The sequence below is a fragment of the Sebastes umbrosus genome, chromosome 5 (genome assembly GCF_015220745.1).
Source record: "Sebastes umbrosus isolate fSebUmb1 chromosome 5, fSebUmb1.pri, whole genome shotgun sequence".
In the NCBI taxonomy this organism is placed as follows: Eukaryota; Metazoa; Chordata; class Actinopteri; order Perciformes; family Sebastidae; genus Sebastes; species Sebastes umbrosus.
The window spans coordinates 25257031-25275565 of NC_051273.1; the positions used below are offsets into that span (position 1 = coordinate 25257031).

General features: G+C 43.5%; 1 protein-coding gene across 4 annotated transcripts in view; it reads left to right on the forward strand.

The window, feature by feature from the left end:
* Positions 1 to 18535, forward strand: part of lnx1 (ligand of numb-protein X 1) — a 91860-nt gene that overhangs the window by 68567 nt on the left and 4758 nt on the right. For 3 of the 4 annotated variants that reach the window (XM_037771245.1, XM_037771244.1, XM_037771247.1), the window contains 5 exons: positions 5736 to 5986; positions 8429 to 8578; positions 11414 to 11622; positions 11704 to 12120; positions 14901 to 15035. In XM_037771245.1, coding sequence (XP_037627173.1) covers positions 5736 to 5986; positions 8429 to 8578; positions 11414 to 11622; positions 11704 to 12120; positions 14901 to 15035 — 1162 coding nt within the window. The remainder of the gene's footprint in view (positions 1 to 5735; positions 5987 to 8428; positions 8579 to 11413; positions 11623 to 11703; positions 12121 to 14900; positions 15036 to 18535) is intronic. The other variant, XM_037771246.1, reaches the window with a different exon arrangement.

The following is an 18535-nucleotide window of genomic DNA, read 5'->3' on the forward strand; positions in this document are numbered from 1 at the left end:
CATTGAAAGAAGAGCAAAGAACGGCACTGAAGGCCATGTTTTTGGCCTTCAGCTGGTTTAGTTTAGTTAGTAGAACATCTTTTGAGATTGCCACTTTAAGTTATGTAATTATTTTATGTCGGGGCTCACTGGTGTTTCTGGATGAAAAATGAATTTGAAAGATAACTTTTTGTAAGATATAATACGAACCGTTGCATTGAAGATATGTCGCACAAAAATAAACTCACACACATCACATGCTGTCACTTTTAATCTTCTCTCTCTGTTTCTGTCACATATATCACACATACACACATTCTTCTATGAGTAGAAACCTTTAGGCGTCCTCTGATCTCACACTACAAGCGGGGATTCCTTTCTCACGCTTTCTTTACATGTCAGGTGTCGCTGGTATATTTTCAAAGGCATTAGGAAGTTGGTGTCAGAACTCGTCAGTAACCTGCTGCTGCTTTCAGGTCACTGAGGAGGGAAAAGGGAGAAAGAAGAGTTTAACTAAGCAAAGTTAGTTCAGCTGTGGGTCGTAGATGTGTCAGCCGACTGTAGGATGAAACAATGCTTTAGATTTCAGACCATTACACACCCGCAGCGTGTGAAAATAAGCAGCGAGACTCAGCCCAGTTTCTGAATGTGACTGTCTGACCTGGAATCGTCACCTCAGCGAGAGGTAATTTGCGGCGTGTGTGCGGCGTGTTGCCCAACACGACTTGTCCGCGGCAGTCAGGGAGCGGCGAGAGTATTTGGGTTAGGAAGGATAATCCACTCACCCCTAAAGAGGATTGGAGAATCTCACAGGCTTTGATGAGTTGTGAGCTGGTGTTTATTTCGCATCACGAGAACGGGGCTGTTTGTGTCACGGCCAGGGAGCCTCGGCACGACCACCGCGTCACCGAAAAGCATCGTGGGTAATTGTTAACTGCGCTGGAGAGCGCTGGAGGACGAGGGAGGAGGCGGCGAGGATGAGTACCGAGGATGTCTTGGCGTCTTATCTCGCCACAGATTTAGAGAGATGATGTGATAACGGAGGCTGTGATAACGGAGACACGGATACTGCGGCGCTAATGAGCATCCTCTAAGCTCGGTGATCATCGCACGGAAAATGAGAAAGGGGAAGCGCTCGCATCTCCATGATTATACACAAACAGATGCTTGTTCATGAGAGGAAAAACAAGAAAGAAACCAAGCAGGAAGAGTGTATGTACAGTATGTGGACGTCTTTGCAGGCCTACCTCCCTCGACGCGCTGCACGTCTCCAGCGTGCCGACTTAATTGGCTCGCTTACCTTGGCTCTAAAGCTCCAGGACCACCCTGGTGACGAAGACAAGGGGTTTCTGTCATGTTTCCCTGCCTTTAACCTCACACAGCACAGACTGCGGCCTTAACATTAAAACCCCAGACATTAAAACGCTAAGCAGCTGAGATACGGCGGCGCTTTTATGGCAACTCTTGTCCCCCTGGAGGAAGGAGATTTTAATTAACGGGAGACAAAGCCTTTAATAAACCAGCGGTGCTGCTGTTGTGATGGCCTCCACGTTTCTGGGACAATAAAACTTGTTCCCTGTGACAGCTCTAAATACATTTCTCTTTATCCTTTGTATCGGAGCTCAGTTTTAGAAGTGAACCCCTTCAGATCTCCCTGACTCAGGTTCAGTGTGCAGTGTGCATTCATTAATACTTGGACAGACGTTTTGCAGAGATTTGGGTGGTCTGTCAGATTCATGTAACTGAATGAACCTGTATTCAACGGTATTTGCCCGTCGCTGCTGACTGACTGACTGACTGTGGTTTTCCCTTTTCCACTACCCATGAAACAGAAGAATGTTGTCTAAGGCTTTAATTCCATATAGTCAGCGTGGCCCAGACGTCCTATACGAGCCTGTCCAAGGTGTGTGTGTGTTGGTGTGTGTGGAAATAAAGAAGAAGCAAATGCTCAGTGAAGCGACTATATTCAGTGCTGCAACATAAGACTTTGTTGGGGAGTGAAATCTATATATAGATGAAGGTATTAATACCGGCTGGGAGGGAATGAGGACATTGTTACTGAGGAACGGTCACAGCAGCTCTAAGTTGTGTAACAAGAAGGACAACTGGAGTCTGTGATGTTGTTCTTAGTTAAGAGGTTGTTCTTATATCTGTAAGTGTGAGTGTGATGATATGTTCACAAGATGAAGAGTCTACAGCCGTGCTAGTGGCTCTGTGAGGCTACACTTTGGTGGTGGATGCTAATAATGTTTAGCATGTTCATCATCTTAGTTTAGCATGTTGACATGTTAACATTTGCTAATTAGCTCTAAACACAACGTACGAATGAGGCTTTTTGTTTTGCAGCTCATAAACCAAAGTATTGGACAAGTTGACATGTTGACATGTTGACGTGACGGCTTTAGGCTACGTTTACACTGCAAGCCTGAGATTCAACTCAGATTTATTGCTCAGATCAGATTGTCTTTGTTTGGCTGTTCACATTATTTTTTAAATGTGGCCAATTTCAGATTCCAGTGTGAACTGGTCAGGTAATGAACTGACCCACATGCACAAAAAACAATAACCAAGACTTCTCATGCAGCACGCTGTCGTACGGAAGTAAACATGGAGGTCACGGAAGTCATTTACAGTTTCATTTATAAGTTGTTGTGCAGTGGAAGCCAGCACATTCGTGAGTAGATGATAGTAAGGACAAAGATGAGGAGAAAGAGAGACACATTTTGAACTATGGCTTTTCAGGGAGCAATGGCTGCTACTTCTGAACGAAGGTTTGTGTAGATCCTGGATGTATTATAGAGCATCCATGGTGTGGATGCAGAGTTGGAGTAGTTGGATCGGGAGGCAAATGGAGTGACTCCCACCAGCTAAGAATTGTGACGAATGACAATCTAGAGTAACGTAAAAGTCACAGGTCGCATTGCAAAAAGATCAGTCTTCTATCTGATTTAGGACCACATATGAAAATGGCCCAAATCAGAATGAAAAAGATCAGATTCCATGTGATTTATGCTGTGCACATACAGTATGCACATCTGATTTGGGCCACTTTTGCGTGCAGTCTGAACGTAGCCTTAAATGAAACGTCAGAGGATCACCAAAGTCATGAGGATTAATCCTCTATAGGGAACGTCAATATCTGTATTCTGTCATTCTTCAGGATTGGCATTCAACTCTCACAACCGAACACACCACGCCAAAAGTCCTCCCTTGTGGCGTTCAGGTCCGTCCTTCTGGTGTTCCTGTGTGGCCTCTCTGTGAGGCATTCCTCTCGCTCTCCCGCAAGTTGCTAAAATCACTTCCTGCTCACCAACTAGGCCTGCCACTAAACCTCAGCAGCCAATCGTAATAGCCCATCCTTATGACTTAACGTATGACAGACAGTAAGACCGTGACACATGTTCACATTTGTCTGTGTATATTTGGGCCCACAGGTATTTGTTTGGGCCCCTTGAGGAAGGTTATATGAGTAGCAGCAGTGTTCTAATCTTTAATTCTTCTAACTGATAGTGAGTGACACGAGGAGAGCTTCTGCCGCGCTGCCCTCTCCTCCGCCGCTGATTGAAATATTGCTCTACTCAACCTCTTCACTCAGTTAAAGTGGTGTGTTGCTGCACGGACATGCTTGATACCAATCAATGTACTAACTGAATGAACAGGAATAACTCACGATGCCCACACACAGGTACAGCATCTCAGTGTTGTGTCACAGAGCTCGGAGTGAGATCAATAGCTACTTCAGCTCCGCGTTGAGCCGTTTCTAACCGCGAGTCTGACCCCGCGGCTACAAGTGAGATATAGAACCACTTCAGGATGAAATGATTTTCCCTGTGAGGTATGGATGGAGAGCAGGACCCGCTCTGACAGCTCTGTTATTGAGACAAAATGCTGCTTCTAGTGATGTGGCTCCCCGAGGGGGGGCCGTTGGCCTCTCTGGGCTCAAATGGCTCAACCAGCATGTAATCTGGTTTCCTCAGTGAGTCCACCGTTTCACCTTGCTTTTACTGAACCCCCCTCCTTTTTTTGGCGTGATGTAAAGTCCGGCGGCGCCCGGCCCGTCAGGATGAAATGGACGGCGCTCCTGTTGTTTTTCTGAGCTACTGTTGAAGCGGTGCCTGGGTTTGATCCAGCTCATTAAAACCCAGTTAATGTTTGTGCTGATGGCTCCGCAGAGAGACGGGCCAGTGTTATTCCTGCCTCTGATGAAGCGTCAGCTCAAAGCCTTTATGGCTTACAGATGGAGGAAAGCTCTCCAACAATACAATACCCTCCTCTGTAGGGATATCTCTAATTCACACACAAACATTCCCAATTTAATATTGTCAGTGTGAAAAGCCTTTTATGGCGTGCAGCATAATACGTGCACGGTGTGTACGTGTGGATGTGTGTGTGAGAGAGAGGCTGTGAATGTGTTGTGGTTGTGCTGTTGTTGACGGGGAGAAGACATCTGGAACTTTAGATTTGTTTCTGAGAAAAACAACATTCAGACGATCTCTGTTTTATATTCCGATGTTGTGTCAGTTCCTCAGCCTCCCTCCTGACTAATGGCTGTTTTCTTACATTTGTATTCAATCATGTGTCAGTGATGCTCACACTCACAGCCACAGAGGAAAAGCCGTCCTTACATGTGATTACACACACTGCCACAAAAGAAAGAGTGTCTTCTTTCTTTAGGAGAGTAAATATGACATTGTCAGAGAGGTGCTGCATAAATTGTAAAGTGAGAGCGCCAGGAAATATATTCAGCCACCACAACATTTGTTGTTATTGTACTCCGGCTGTGTGGTGTCTCAGAGAGGTGCTTTTTGAGTGTGGAGGTCAGATAAGCGTCTTTGTGTGAAGCAGAAGATAGAGGTCAGTGAGCAGAACGCCTTGGGATGCAGGAAGAGCTGCTGAAATCGGCTCACATTAGTCTTGAGAAAGTGACCTTTTCATTAGATTTAAACATGAATGTCTAATTTACACTCTACTGTTATTCACCTTATTCTTTGCCTGAACTAGGGTGCTCCTGCACTGCGTTGCGTTAGAGCGGAAGTGCCATTATTTCGCTTTGCGTCGCCAGTGTTCATACATCCATGGTTAATATCTTTTACTTGCCAAAAAAGCTGTTTTAAGTTTTATGGAAAATCACTTTTTCCTTATCTTGACCCTTTTCTGGCGCTGCACAGCGTCTATAATCGCTACTGTTTCCACCCGGAAGACAATAGAGTTACACCAAATGTCATTTCTTGGCAAGAGAGCCGTCTATGCTCGCGACACAGCGCAGTTTGAGCTCGTGTTTGAGCTGCGCTTGCCGCTGCTTTGCTCAAAAGCCGTCGTGGCGTGTCGGAAGCCATTGGAAATAACGTGGTTCAGAGCGCAGTGGTGCCGATGTTGTGTTGAGTCTGAAAGGACCTTCAGTGAGTGAGAGAAGGAGAGAGAAATGGAGAGTACTAAGAGAAATAATTACTCAAACTGGGGCAAAAAATGAATAATAACTGATGAATATTACTTTATGCTCCAGATTCCCACGCCATGTTTACGCCAATAATAATAATAGCAATGCTGGCGCTATACCGGAAGAACTAACACAATTACGTTCGAACCGCAAGTGAATAAATGGGCGGGGCAGCATCAGGTGGATAAGTGATGTTGTTTATTGCTGCATGTTCAACATCCTGTGTCAGATCATTTCATCAACATGTCCAGTATTAATTGCACCATGCTTGCTTTGTAATTTGACGTTGAGACTGACCTTTTGACCCCTCTGTGTGCAGGTGTAAAGGAGCCTCTCACTATGGGCTCTCGGCAGACAGGAAGCGGCGCTCGCAGGAGGGCGAGTGCACCGACAGCACGTCGGAGCTCACCATCGCCACGCTGCCCAACGACCCCACCGCCGCCGCAGTGGCCCTCCTGTCAGACGAGCCCGGCCTGGTCAACCCCGCCTTCGACCCCAGCATGGAGGACAACAGTCAGTCGGGCAGCACCACCAGCCTCGCCGCCCGCGGCAGCAGCAAGAAGAGTGAGTGTGAGTGGGCGAACGGATGTGGTCACGTTCAGTCCTGCATGGCGTTATCTGACGAGAGAGAGAGAGAGAGAGAGAGAGAGAGAGAGAGAGAGAGAGAGAGGGCTGGAGGGAGTGAGTGTTTGTGAGTGTGACGGATTGAAAATCAATAGAGAGTTTTCTAGTCACAGTTCCACCGTCTCCCAGTCAAAACCAGATGTTCAAACATACAGCTACACCTGCAGACGTATAGTCCAGGCGCTCGTTCAGCCTCGAATACAGTCTTTGTTCTTTCTAATGCTCTCTGATAGAAATCCTATCAACCAATTAGCTCTACTGCCTTGTTTTTTTTACACCAATCTATAAAATCTCTCTTCGTGGGAAACAGCAGAGAAACACAGTAGAGAGAAAGTCAGTGAGAGGGCAGCTACATTATGCAGTCAAGGAGAAATGGAAGGAGAGGTTAAATATAGCCTGATGCGAGTGTGTGTGTTAATGCACGGTGACGTGATCAGCACGCTCTCCCTCCATTTCTCCCACCTGTGAAACCAGGAAGCAGTCACGAGTGTTCCTCTCCGCCCCCCCTCCACTAACGTGCAGGCAGTGGGGACACCAAATGACGCTGCACCAGCACTTTAGACCCGGCCGGCTGAGCGCCCACAACCACCATAAGCGCCACTACTGCTGAACAAGCTGACAGCTCCAGAAGCGGCTGGCGCTTTTAAAGAATAATGTGGCTGTCAGGAGCTCTCGCATCTCCCCGAGCCCGCAGAGGGAGGGAGAGAGGGAGGAAGGGAGGGGCGCTGCAGAGGCACGCTGCCCCGTGCTCGCTGCAGCCAGGCCGGGGATGCTGCCTGTCCTCTGCAGCCTCCTGTAGCCCGTCTGTCTATTTCTAAGAGAAGTAAAGTAACCAGACATCAGTCTCACTGGGATCTTCTGGATGTGGTCACTAGAGTCCACGGTGAGTTACATCACTGCTGCAGTTACGCAACCGTGTAACTATACTCGGCACAGATTGGCTTTATTAATTAAAGAGAGACTGGTTGAAAGCATCCACACAGAAACAACTTTTTAGTTTTTTTTAGTTGAGTTTATTTGAGAAGGGACAGATTAATTAATGAATACACATGGTGCAAGAATTAGCCAAAAGGCTGATTTTAGCCTGGCCAATGTGTTACAAAAGGCATCCTAAAATACATCAAAACAAAAATATAAAACAGGACGAGCAGTTTAAATGTTGTAAAAGGACAGTTGTTGGACTCTGGTGGACCATTTCTGTGTCATACTATTGATTTTCTTAAGCCAGTAGCCGTGTAATAAGCGGGATAATGTACAGCTAGCGGGTCATTGTTGTGAAATAAACCCCTTCAGGGCGATGAGAGACCCCTCCGCTTCGTGTCAGGGTTTATTTCACAACAATGACCGGCTCGCTGTACATTATCCCTTACTTGTTTGTCAGTGTCATTATGAAATGTTTCCATCATCAGTTACAGTTAAATGAATTAAGTCACGGCGGGCCGTTGACTCGTATTACCTTACAAAAAAATGATTCCAATGAGTACCACACAGTGTGTTGAATCAAATCGGGAGAGTAATAGTGGGATAGTGAGTTTCAGCTCATTGTTTATCTGTCCGGCACCAACTTAGCTGTTCTGGTTCACTCTCACAGCTCTCATAGCGTTGTTGTTGTCGGCAGCAGCAGGTGCAGCTATTTTCAGTGAAAAAGCTCTTAAAACCTATACATGACCTGCTCTACACCACACGACAGACAGACACAGCTAGAGACTAGCTGGTGACCACAGTGGAACATTTAGCAGCTAAAGAGACAGATATTTCTCTCAGGAGGTCGCAGAGACCAAAAATGTTGATGATATGTTTAATGGTTGATTCGTTACTTGTTTAAGCTGTCAATCAGCAGAATAGCATGAAACTGGTGGCAGGAATGTGTAACGCGCCGCACATGTGCGTCCTTACAAACATACTGTAACAGGGACCCACTGGTAAAAACATTCCTCTATGGCGCTACTAGAGGTCAAAAACTCTAAAGGGTACTTTTAATATGCAAATTCAGCCAGCAATATACTTCAGGAACAACACATAACCTTACTGCTTATGTCACTAAGATAAACTAAGATATCATCTAGACGAAGGGAAAAGGATTGCTGAACCACAGTTGTAAAGTCTTGTTTCATAGCTCTATAAACCTCTGTGTGTCTGCACTGTTTTGGCATCTGGTCAGCCTTGAAACTGATGGTTGTATCATTCAAACTGGACCTCCTGGACCACACAGGTATTTCATCCTCTCCTCACTGGTGTCTTTAACAACCCAGATCTCAGTCAGTGAGCCAGGAGGGAGGCATCTGATTGGCTGTGAGGAGGCAGATCCAGACATGTCTGGGCATGTTGTTAAGAGTGTGAGCAAATCTATAAAGTGCCTCTCTTCCTCCCCTGTGTTCTTCTCTGCAGTCAGAAACTTTGAGCGTTCAAAGAGCCGCTCCTTCAGGAGGTTGAACCGGGCGTTCAGCGTCCTGAGGAGGACGAAGAGCGGCAACGCAGTGAGCAACGAGACATCTGAGGAGAGAGACAATGCCAGGAACTCTAATGTGCCACAGGAAGGTATGGACAACAGGCCTGCAGCTCTTCTCTTTGTTTCTTTAATGTGTATTTTTGTGGTTGTTTTGTGTTTTGATGTCACTGCTGCATTTGCACTTCATGATTCCCAGAAGAGAGATGGCTCAACTGTGTCTGTGTGTGTGTGTGTGTGTGTTTGCATTGTTCCCTCAGCTGGAGGAGGAGGAGGGTGACACGGCTGGGAGCCCTCAGTGTAACAGGAGCATATGTTTCTTTAATAATTCAGCTGCACATTGCATAACTAGTGCATCACTGGAGAGGGATCAGGAGGGAGAGTGGTAGCCTGAGGCACTTTAGACAGGGATGGGATACGGGAGGTCACAGGAGACGAGGCTCATGACCTTCTCCTCTCCACCTCTAACTTCTTCTTCTCCTCTACAGTATGTCATTCTTCTTCATCTCCACTCATCCTGTATCTCCTCCTCCTCCTCCTCCTCCTCTTTCTCCTCCCTTCAACACAGCCAGGGTCAACAGGTTTGCACCAACTTGATGGAGTAGTCCCCAGGGTGCGGGTGCTCCTGACATGGTGGAGCCATAAGATGTTATGTAGTAGAGAGCTCTGGAGATATTGAATGTGAAGTCCACACAGCCCGACCCTCGTGATAACAAAGTGGAGGAAGTATAGTCAACCATCAGAGAGCGCAATGTTGAAGTAGAGCTGCAGCGTGACGGGAAGAGGAGAAGGAATGTGGTATTGCGTAAGAATGAAGGATGACGAACGATCTGGGACCAGATTATTCTCTGAGGCCATCGCTGAGGAGAGAATAGATTAAATATTCATTGCCTGCCGCTGGAGAGGCAGAGATAGACGGAGAGGATGGAAGGTAGAGATAGATCCATACAGAACAAATGGAGGGAAGAACGGATACAGAAAGACACAATGTGAGATAAGGAAACAAATAAAGGCAGCAAGTGTCCCCACGGATTGGAGGAGTGGATGAAAGAAAAAGAGGAATGATGGGAAGAGGTTGAAAGGGTGTGTGTGATGGAGAGGAGGAAGGGGTTACATAACAGCAGCAAGTCTCTTCTGTGTTAATGTGGTCTCCACCCCAGAAGCAATCTGCTGCAATAAAGACAAAATATTGACTTTGGATTGGAGAAAGTGCAGCGTGAGTAGAAGGAAACGTCTGAGACTACGGAGGGAGACGGCCCACTGAGGGATCAGGAGAGAGAGACGTTCTTCATAACCAGAGAAAAAGAAATGAGACGAGGAATACATCTTCGCTGTCATTTATGGGCCAGAATAGTCTCAGGAGATCTCCACCCACCTCCATATGGTCCAGTTTAGGATGTGTCATTCTGTAATTTACCACTGGGCATGAGAGGGGAGCTTTCACAATTAATTGAGATAAAACTAGCAGGCATTCCTCAGAAAAAGTGAAGGTTTACCAGGAGGTTTTATCGTATTATTTGGTTACACCCTGCATTTATTGTTATGGCAGAATCGAGTTGGTCAAGTCTTTTTTTTTTTTTTTTTTTTAATCATGCTTTTAATTGTTTCCTTAAGAAAAATGACTAAAACAACCTAAACCATTACAAATAAATGAATATGTACGTATAATACATATTATAACAAATAGTTGCTGTAGATTTAAAAAACAAAGTATTTAAAAACAAAGGGGGAAAAAACAGGGATGATAATAATTATTTAAAAAAGAATAAATATTTAAAAATAAAATAAAAAAATGTAATGATAATTTTTTTTAGAATAATGATAATAATAAAAAATATGAAATAATAAATATAAAAAATACATGAATTAAATTAATTTAATTGATCAAATCTTGTGAAAACAAGTGAAAATAATCATTTTAAAACAAATAATATATAATTTTTTTTAAATAATACATTTAAATGTTTAAATAACAAATTAATAATAATAATGGTAAAGAAATATAAATAAATAATAAAAATAATCCTGTGTATTAGTTGAGTTGATTGAGTCTTTTTTTTTAATTATGCTTTTTTATTGTTTCCTAAAGAAAAATGACCACAACAATCTAAACCATGACAAATAAAGTAATATGTACATATAATAACAGATTGAAAACCAAAGTATTCAAAAACAAGGGATAATAATAATAATTTAAAAAAGAAGGAAGAAATTAAAAAAAATTATACATTGAAATTTAAAATAAATATTAATAATAAATAATAGAAATAAATAAATGAATAGAATAGATTGAGTTGATTGAGTCTTAATGTGAAAACAAGTGAAAATTATGATACTTATAAAAAATAAGAAATATAAATAATTACAAATAAAACATTATTATTAAAAACAATAATAATAATAATAATAATAGAGACATAAATAAATGAATAAAATAAATTAAGTTGATCGAGACTTGATGTGAAAACAAGTGAAAAAATCTGCTACAAATTACACTTTTGTGAGCGCCTTGTACAGATTTCAAGAGAAACTAGAAGATAAATGCCTTTTTTCGACGAACATTTTCACTGTGCAACGGCTGGAATATTTACAACCATAACTGTACTTCCCCGCCCAAGTAATAACCTTGTGGAAATTAGAAATTGAGGGTTTTCCCAGGCATACTTGCTACAGATGTACGTGACTAATGATGCAAACATGGAGCAGGATAACCGGCCAAGTAAATTTTCCCTCTTTGGCTTGTACAAGTTTGTTTTAGTAACCTGAGGGAGTAGAGACAGCTGGTTCCACTGCAGAACCTCTCCACCACCATCCACCACGCTTTCTCCCTCCATGTGTCTCTCTTTCTCCCACTTCCTCTCCTGTTGGATTTGGCTCTTTGTCAAACATGATTCACAACTAAACTCAGCCTCTCTCTTCTTCCTCAGTGCTGGCTCTTCCTCAGCTGCATCACCTGATCCCTGACGGTGAACTCACCAGTATTAAGATCACGCGGGTGGATCCCTCAGAACCGCTGGCCATCAGCATCGTCGGCGGCAATGAGACCCCCCTGGTCCGCGTCCTCATCCAGGATATCTACAGAGAAGGCGTCATTGCTCGGGATGGACGCCTGCTGCCTGGGGACATGATCCTGAAGGTATCACAGTAAAAAACGTCTTTCACAAATCAGTACAAGGCGCTCAAAGTCCCGTTTTAAGCTGCGTCTCTGTCCTCTCAGGTAAACGGCATCGACATCAGCAACGTGCCCCACTGCTACGCCGTGGTGACCCTGAAACAGCCCTGCCAGCTCCTGCGGCTAACCGTGCTCAGAGAACAGCGCCATCGCTACCGCTCGCACTCGCACGGCCACGGGCACGGCCACGACGTCGCCGGGGGCCTGCCGTCTCACGGTCTCCCGCACCATCCCCTGAGGGACGATAGCATCCACGTGGTCCTGAACAAATCCAATCCGGAGGAGCAGCTGGGCATTAAGCTGGTGAGGCGGCCGGAGGAGCACGGCGTCTTCATCTTCCACCTGCTGGAGGGCGGCCTGGCAGCACGCGACGGACAGTTGTGCGTTGGCGACCGCGTGCTGGCCATCAACGGGCACGATCTACGTTATGGAGCGCCGGAACACGCCGCTCTGCTCATCCAGGTCAGTCTCCTTTAAACGAATCGATTATTGCATTTTCTTAGAGCCATCATCAAAGTTAACGCAATAACGCAGTAACGCTAATTTGTTTTAACGCCACTAATATTTTTATCGCATTAACACAACTTGTGATTTTTAGGTTGTAGTGGACTCAATTTTAAAGCTAGAGTGAAGATACTAACTTGAAGATCTAAGAGGAAGAGCGCTTAATAACGCTACGAAGTTACGCTAAATTTTGGCGAGGAAAAACCAGCATTGTGATTTTCAAAGGGGTCCCTTGACCTCTGACCTCAAGATATGTGAATGAAAATGGGTTCCATGGGTAGTCGCGATTAATCTGAAATTAATCGAAAATGAATCACACATAAATAAATACATACATTTAAAAATAAATATAAAATAAATAAAAGATAAATGCAAAAATACATTTTTAAAAATGAAAAAATAAATAAATAATAACATTAATTAATTAAAAAATAATACAAATAAATACATTCATAAATAAAAGGGAAAATTAAACAGAAAAATAAATAAATTAGGAAATTAATAAAAAGGTTAATAATAATTAAAACAAATATCAATTTAGATTAAAATTAGGGTAAAGAGTGAAGATGCTGGCTACAAACTTGCGCAAAATTTTGGCGAGGAAAAAGCTGTCATGGCTGTTTTCAAATGGGTCCCTTGACCTCTGACCTCCAGATATGATAATCATATGTAGTTTTGGGGCAAGTCATAGTCAAGTCAGCAGACTGACACACTGACAGCTGTTGTTGCCTGTTGGGCTGCAGTTTGCCATGTTATGATTTAAATGCAGTACCTGTGAGGGTTTCTGGACAATATCTGACATTGTTTTGTGTTGTTAATTGATTTCCAGTAATATATACAGTATATATACATACATTTGCATAAAGCAGCATATTTGCTCAGTCCCATGTTGATAAATCTCCCTTTAAGGTACATTTTCGAACAGATAAAAAATGTGATTGTTCAATTAATCCCTATTAACTATGGACAATCATGCAATTAATGACGATTAACTACTTTAATCGATTGACAGCGATACGTTTTCTAGGAAGTTCATAGTTGTGACGGTCAGATTAGTCCACATGTTGTTGCCGACCGTAATGCGTTCTGCTCTTACCCCGGGGTCCCCGAGGTATTAAAGATAATTGTGGTGATTCAGGCTAATTGTGTTGTGCTGTGTGCTGTTGTGTCTGCACTCGCTGCAGTTAATAGTATTTAATTGTGGTGATTCCCTAATGGACCGGGGCATGCGGCTGCCTCTGGTTCCTGGTCGCTGCCAGTCAATGGTGGTGTGTTTGTGGTTAATCGTGGTTAATTGCTGTGTGTTTGTGGCCGACTGTGCCGGGTCTCTGGGCCCTGTCTGAGTTCCTGTCTGAGCGGTCTGATCTGGCCTCTCCTGGGTCTCCGTGGAGCCAACGTGGCCTCTCGGAGCCGGCACTTTCTGTCAGAGATTAACAACTGGCAGGGAAGAAATTAAATTAGTCCAGTTAAGGCAATAATGGGCTTTGACTGGCTCTGTGCTACAGAGACCAGGGGAAATCTCACAGTAATGACAGAGAGGGAGGCAGCCAGCCCGTCTGTCCGTCTGTTGGACATGTTGATGTGTGAATGGACTGGCAGTTCAGTAGTGGGACTACCAGGTGGCTGTGAATTTAAACTCTGACTTATCATGGTTTCCTGTTCATTGAGAACCTACGGTGGCCTTCACGTGTCAAATTAAAGTGGCCACTTCAACATAAATGCCAGTGTTTGGTTTGTCCACTCTGGGCTACTGTAGATGCTAGAGGCGGCCTCCGTGGAAGAGGACCTGCTCCCTATGTAGATAGAAAGGGCTCATTCTAAGCTAAATAAAACACAAGCTCAGGTTGAGATGATTTGAAACTAACATCAGTTACATGAGTTATTAATAGTATATTGAATTTCTGCAACTAGATCGCCCAAAATCACATATTAAATGTGGTTTGTCAAATGTAATATTTCATTGCAGTGAGCATCTTTGAATGAAATCTCATTTTGTAATGTGAATGAACCAACCCTTTAACAACTATTATTATTTTATGACCAGTTTTAAAGGCATGGTTCAACATTTTAGGGAATATAATTATTTGTTTTCTGGCAGAGAATCAGATGAGACGATTGATACCGCTCTCAGACAACTCGGATGTGAGAATTTTCACTGTTGAAATTTCCAACTTCCGACCTCCAAGCGTTCGAGGAGCACAACAGCAAACGTAAACAAAGACCATGGCTGATGGTGACAAACTGATGTTTTTTGGCAAATATACACGATTGAACTCTCAGCAGTGCAGCCTCCATGTTTCTTTGGATTTTTAACGCTTTCCCGATTAACTTTTGCGCAGAGACGATAACTTTCAGAGATTGTTTCCTGTAACCAGCTACCTAATAACACTGACGACATATTTTGACACTCAAATATACTTGGCGTTGCCTATTAGTTGATGATTTACCATTTACAATGTGCACTTCCCTACTTGTTGTGTGACTCAAACAACTGCTTCTTCGTGAAGTCGGGGTAGATGGATTAGCCCCGAGTTCACAAGTAGTTCCACTGTACTTTTTCTAATAGGATGTCGGAAATGTTCAAGTTCTAAGTTGTCTGAAACGCAGCATAAACAAATGAGATATAACGTGTTAAGTGAAGGCTAGCTGTTTACCTGTTTGTGTATCTTTCTTTAAAAAATGTCTTTTGCCTTAGTATCATTTTGAACTCATGTCTGAACTCTGTTAATGTTGTCCAGGCGAGCGAGGAGGGCGTCCACTTCATCGTGTCCCGTCAGATCTGCCTGCCGACCCCCGACATCCTACAAGAAGCTCCGTGGGGGATGGACGGACCGCCGCCTTACTCGCCCGTGGATATAGAGCAAACGCTACTGGTGAGCAGCAGCAGCACATACAGACACGTCCAACAACACACAGAGAGAGAGAGCAGCTTTGTTCCTCCGTCTCCTCTCCCATCATAAATACTCTCTTTCAGGTGCAAATGATCCGTGGAGGTATTATTCTCCCATCAAAGCTGAGCATGTCATTCAGGCGGCACCGCGGCCCGACGTCCTCTCAGAGTTGTTGCATCCGTATTTTTTTTTCACCACACATTAAACAGCCGACAGGATTTACAGTATCCTCCACCATCCTTCCCTCAAAGACTTTTCTAGTTATTTACTCAACCAGGTGATATATCTTGTTGTCTTATAATGATCAATCTGACAGCTCCACTGTGTTACATTTTTTTGGAATCAGTGTCTCAAGCTGAAAATGTTTGATTTGAAATGTTGTTTAAAAGCAATCAGAAAAATAACCTTCTGTAGATCACTATCCTTAAAAAATGCATCATATCTCCTTTCAAACAAACACAATAGTGAGATATCTGTCTCATGTCTGTACAGTCAATATGACGCTACAGACAGTTAGCTTAGCTCCTTAACTCGAGACGGGGAGTAAGCGAGCTTGGCTCAGTCCAAAGGTAACCAAATCCTCCCAGCACCTCCAGAGCTCACTAAATAACACGTTCATTAAAAGTCAGAGTGCACAGCCGAGAAATAGTCAATCACACTACCCCCGAAAAAAACACAACCTGCCGTTTTTGTGTTCAGTATAAACACAGGAGAGTGTGTTGATTAGTGACCTTCAGAGGTGATGGTTCGGGGTTTATACTTAACTCTTTTCTTTTTTTTTTCGATTTCCGCGTTTGTCAAAATCCAAACAGTGTTGTGTGGCTCGTACGGCTGTAGCCTACCGAATAGTTTGAAGCTTAATTCATAACGTTGACATTCAAATTATTATTAATACCTCACTGAAACATTGCGTGACATCCGCCTCCTCTTCTCTCTCTGTCTCTCTCTAAAGCAAGCACACACTCACAGCGAGCGCGCCGCTGCTCCTCGTCTCTGTCATCGTCTCAGTCCAAAGTCCGAAAGTCGAACTTTATTAAAGAAACATCGCTGTAATCATTATTTATATCATCATTATAGTGGCTCGGTCCGATTTACACACACTCACAGGAGGAGATCACTGGGAGTCACATGACTGACCTCGGGGCACGCCAGTGACTAACGCTGGGTGAAAGCTGGCTGACAACCTACACAGTGTACTGTAGTGTACTATACAGTACTGCGTGGTGTACCATGTGTGTAAATAGATACACTTTCATCAAGAGCAAAGAGTACAAAAAAGACAGCATGTTTTCCAAAATAGGGACTTTCAATAGTGGTAGAGACTCTCTTTTCTTTTCTGACATGGATTCCTTCCCACAAAATGTAATCAAGTCGGTCGTAACTAACGGTTAATAACGGCTATTTTTAAAGTTCGACATTTTTTTGTGGGAATGATGTCATGTGATGTTTTGTATACTCTTTGCTCTTAATGAAAGTATTACATATCTACATATTTACACACATAGTACACCAAGCAGTAGTGCACAGTACACTACAGTACACTGTGTAGGTTGTCAGCCAGCATCCAGCCAGCATCCAGCCAGCGTTAGTGAGTGGCGTGCCCCGGGGTCAGTCACGTGACTCCCAGCGATCTCCTCCTGCGAGCGCAGCAGAAAAGTGTGAATGCAGCACATCAGCGAAGCAGCACCAGCCTCCGTCCCATCAACCTCAATGTGTCCATGTGTTATTCATTACTACTCCTCGCTCCCTCCCTCTCCTCCTCGCTCTCCTCCTCGCCGCCATCTGACACTCAAACACACTCGTCATAAATAAAATCTCACTCGCTTCATCATCGTCGCTCACCAAACCAAAACGCACATCACGGCGTGCACGGATAAATCAGCTGCTCTACGTGGAACCATGAACGCTGAATGAAGAGGCACTTGAGCCGCCTGATGCCCCTCTCCTAATAACCACCATATATTATACATCACCAGTTATGCTAATGAGGTCGTTTATTAATTAGCAGCTATGTCTCTGTCATCGTGGTGTAACATGGTGGTGTTCATAAGGATTGTGCTACCATTAAAGAGGCTATCACCGGTCCCAGAGAAAACAGACCGTTATTAATATGCTAATGTGCAGCTCCTCAGTCTCATTAGATCATGTAGTCTATAGAAGGTGACCTTGGTCTAACAATTCAGTTCAGATCATGTTTGGTGTTGAGTTATTGTGTTTATAAGAACTTGGATACACAAAGAAAGACGCATCAACTGTGAAGGTCCTGCATGTTTTTAGATCTGCTCTTATGCAGGGTTAATTTAGATTTATTCTTAGTCTTTAGATAAAAATGCTGATGAGTTGATGATCAAGTTTTAGTCAACGAAAAGTCACTACTTTTAGACAAAATATTTTCTCTCTTAAAGGAACAGTGTGTAACATTTTGGGGCATCTATTGGCAGAAATGGAATATAATATTCATAACTATGTTTTCTTTGTTGTAATCACCTGAAGCTAAGAATCGTTATGTTTTCCTTAGCTTAGAATGAGCCCTTCATATCTACATAGGGAGCGGGTCGTCTTCCCCGAAGCAATAATCTAGTAATTTTAGTCAAACTAATTTCACATACGATTTTACCTCATTATCGGATGAAAAACACGGGTTGAATGATTAATAATACAGCTTTGGTGTCACTCCGAGTCCTCCTGACTGAGCTCATTTGTGATGTCAGTTTTGTCGCACCCATTGGTCCGTTATGAGAGCCAATCTGCACCGCCAAACATGCAAAAATATGCGTTGATCAACCAACCAAACCCGCAAACCGCAACTTTATGCATTATAGTAGCACAACAGTCAGGACTGTGACAAGAAGGACAGAGATGGCCTGATCGCCGCTGTGTGTTTGCAACCCGATCTCATGGGAAGGCGTATAAATAGCGCAGCATTACGACGACGTTCCGTATGCCATGAGGACGCATTTTTGCGTTTTTGCATGTTATTTGTACGCCACGCAACAGAACTACAGTAACATCCACCGTTAGATTTACGCAACAAAACCAATTAGTTAGACTTAGGAAAGACACCACGGTTGGGCTTAAAATAAGTATGTAAACTAAGTAAAACACGTACGGAAACAATGAAAGAGAAGTACGGAAAATGTCACAAACATCATTAATGTAACTTACAATCCCGCCCACCATAAGCACTCTTTCTCACTTTTTGTTCGATATCACTAGCTCTGAGCGTAGCTATTCATGCAAATGGATATATGGTGTACAAATGACACACGAAAATCGAGAAAGGCGTTCTTATTGCATACTAAATGTCTTGCGCACTATCGTGTCATTCATACACATTTTCATGCGACCAGGCTGGTGTTTGAGACACAGAGAGGAGAAGAGGAGGTGGAAGGTGACGTCAATAAAGAGAGATTTTGGTAAAGCTTTTATTTTTTAAACTACATTTTAGTTTTGTGTTTTTTTGTCAACGATATTGCATGTTT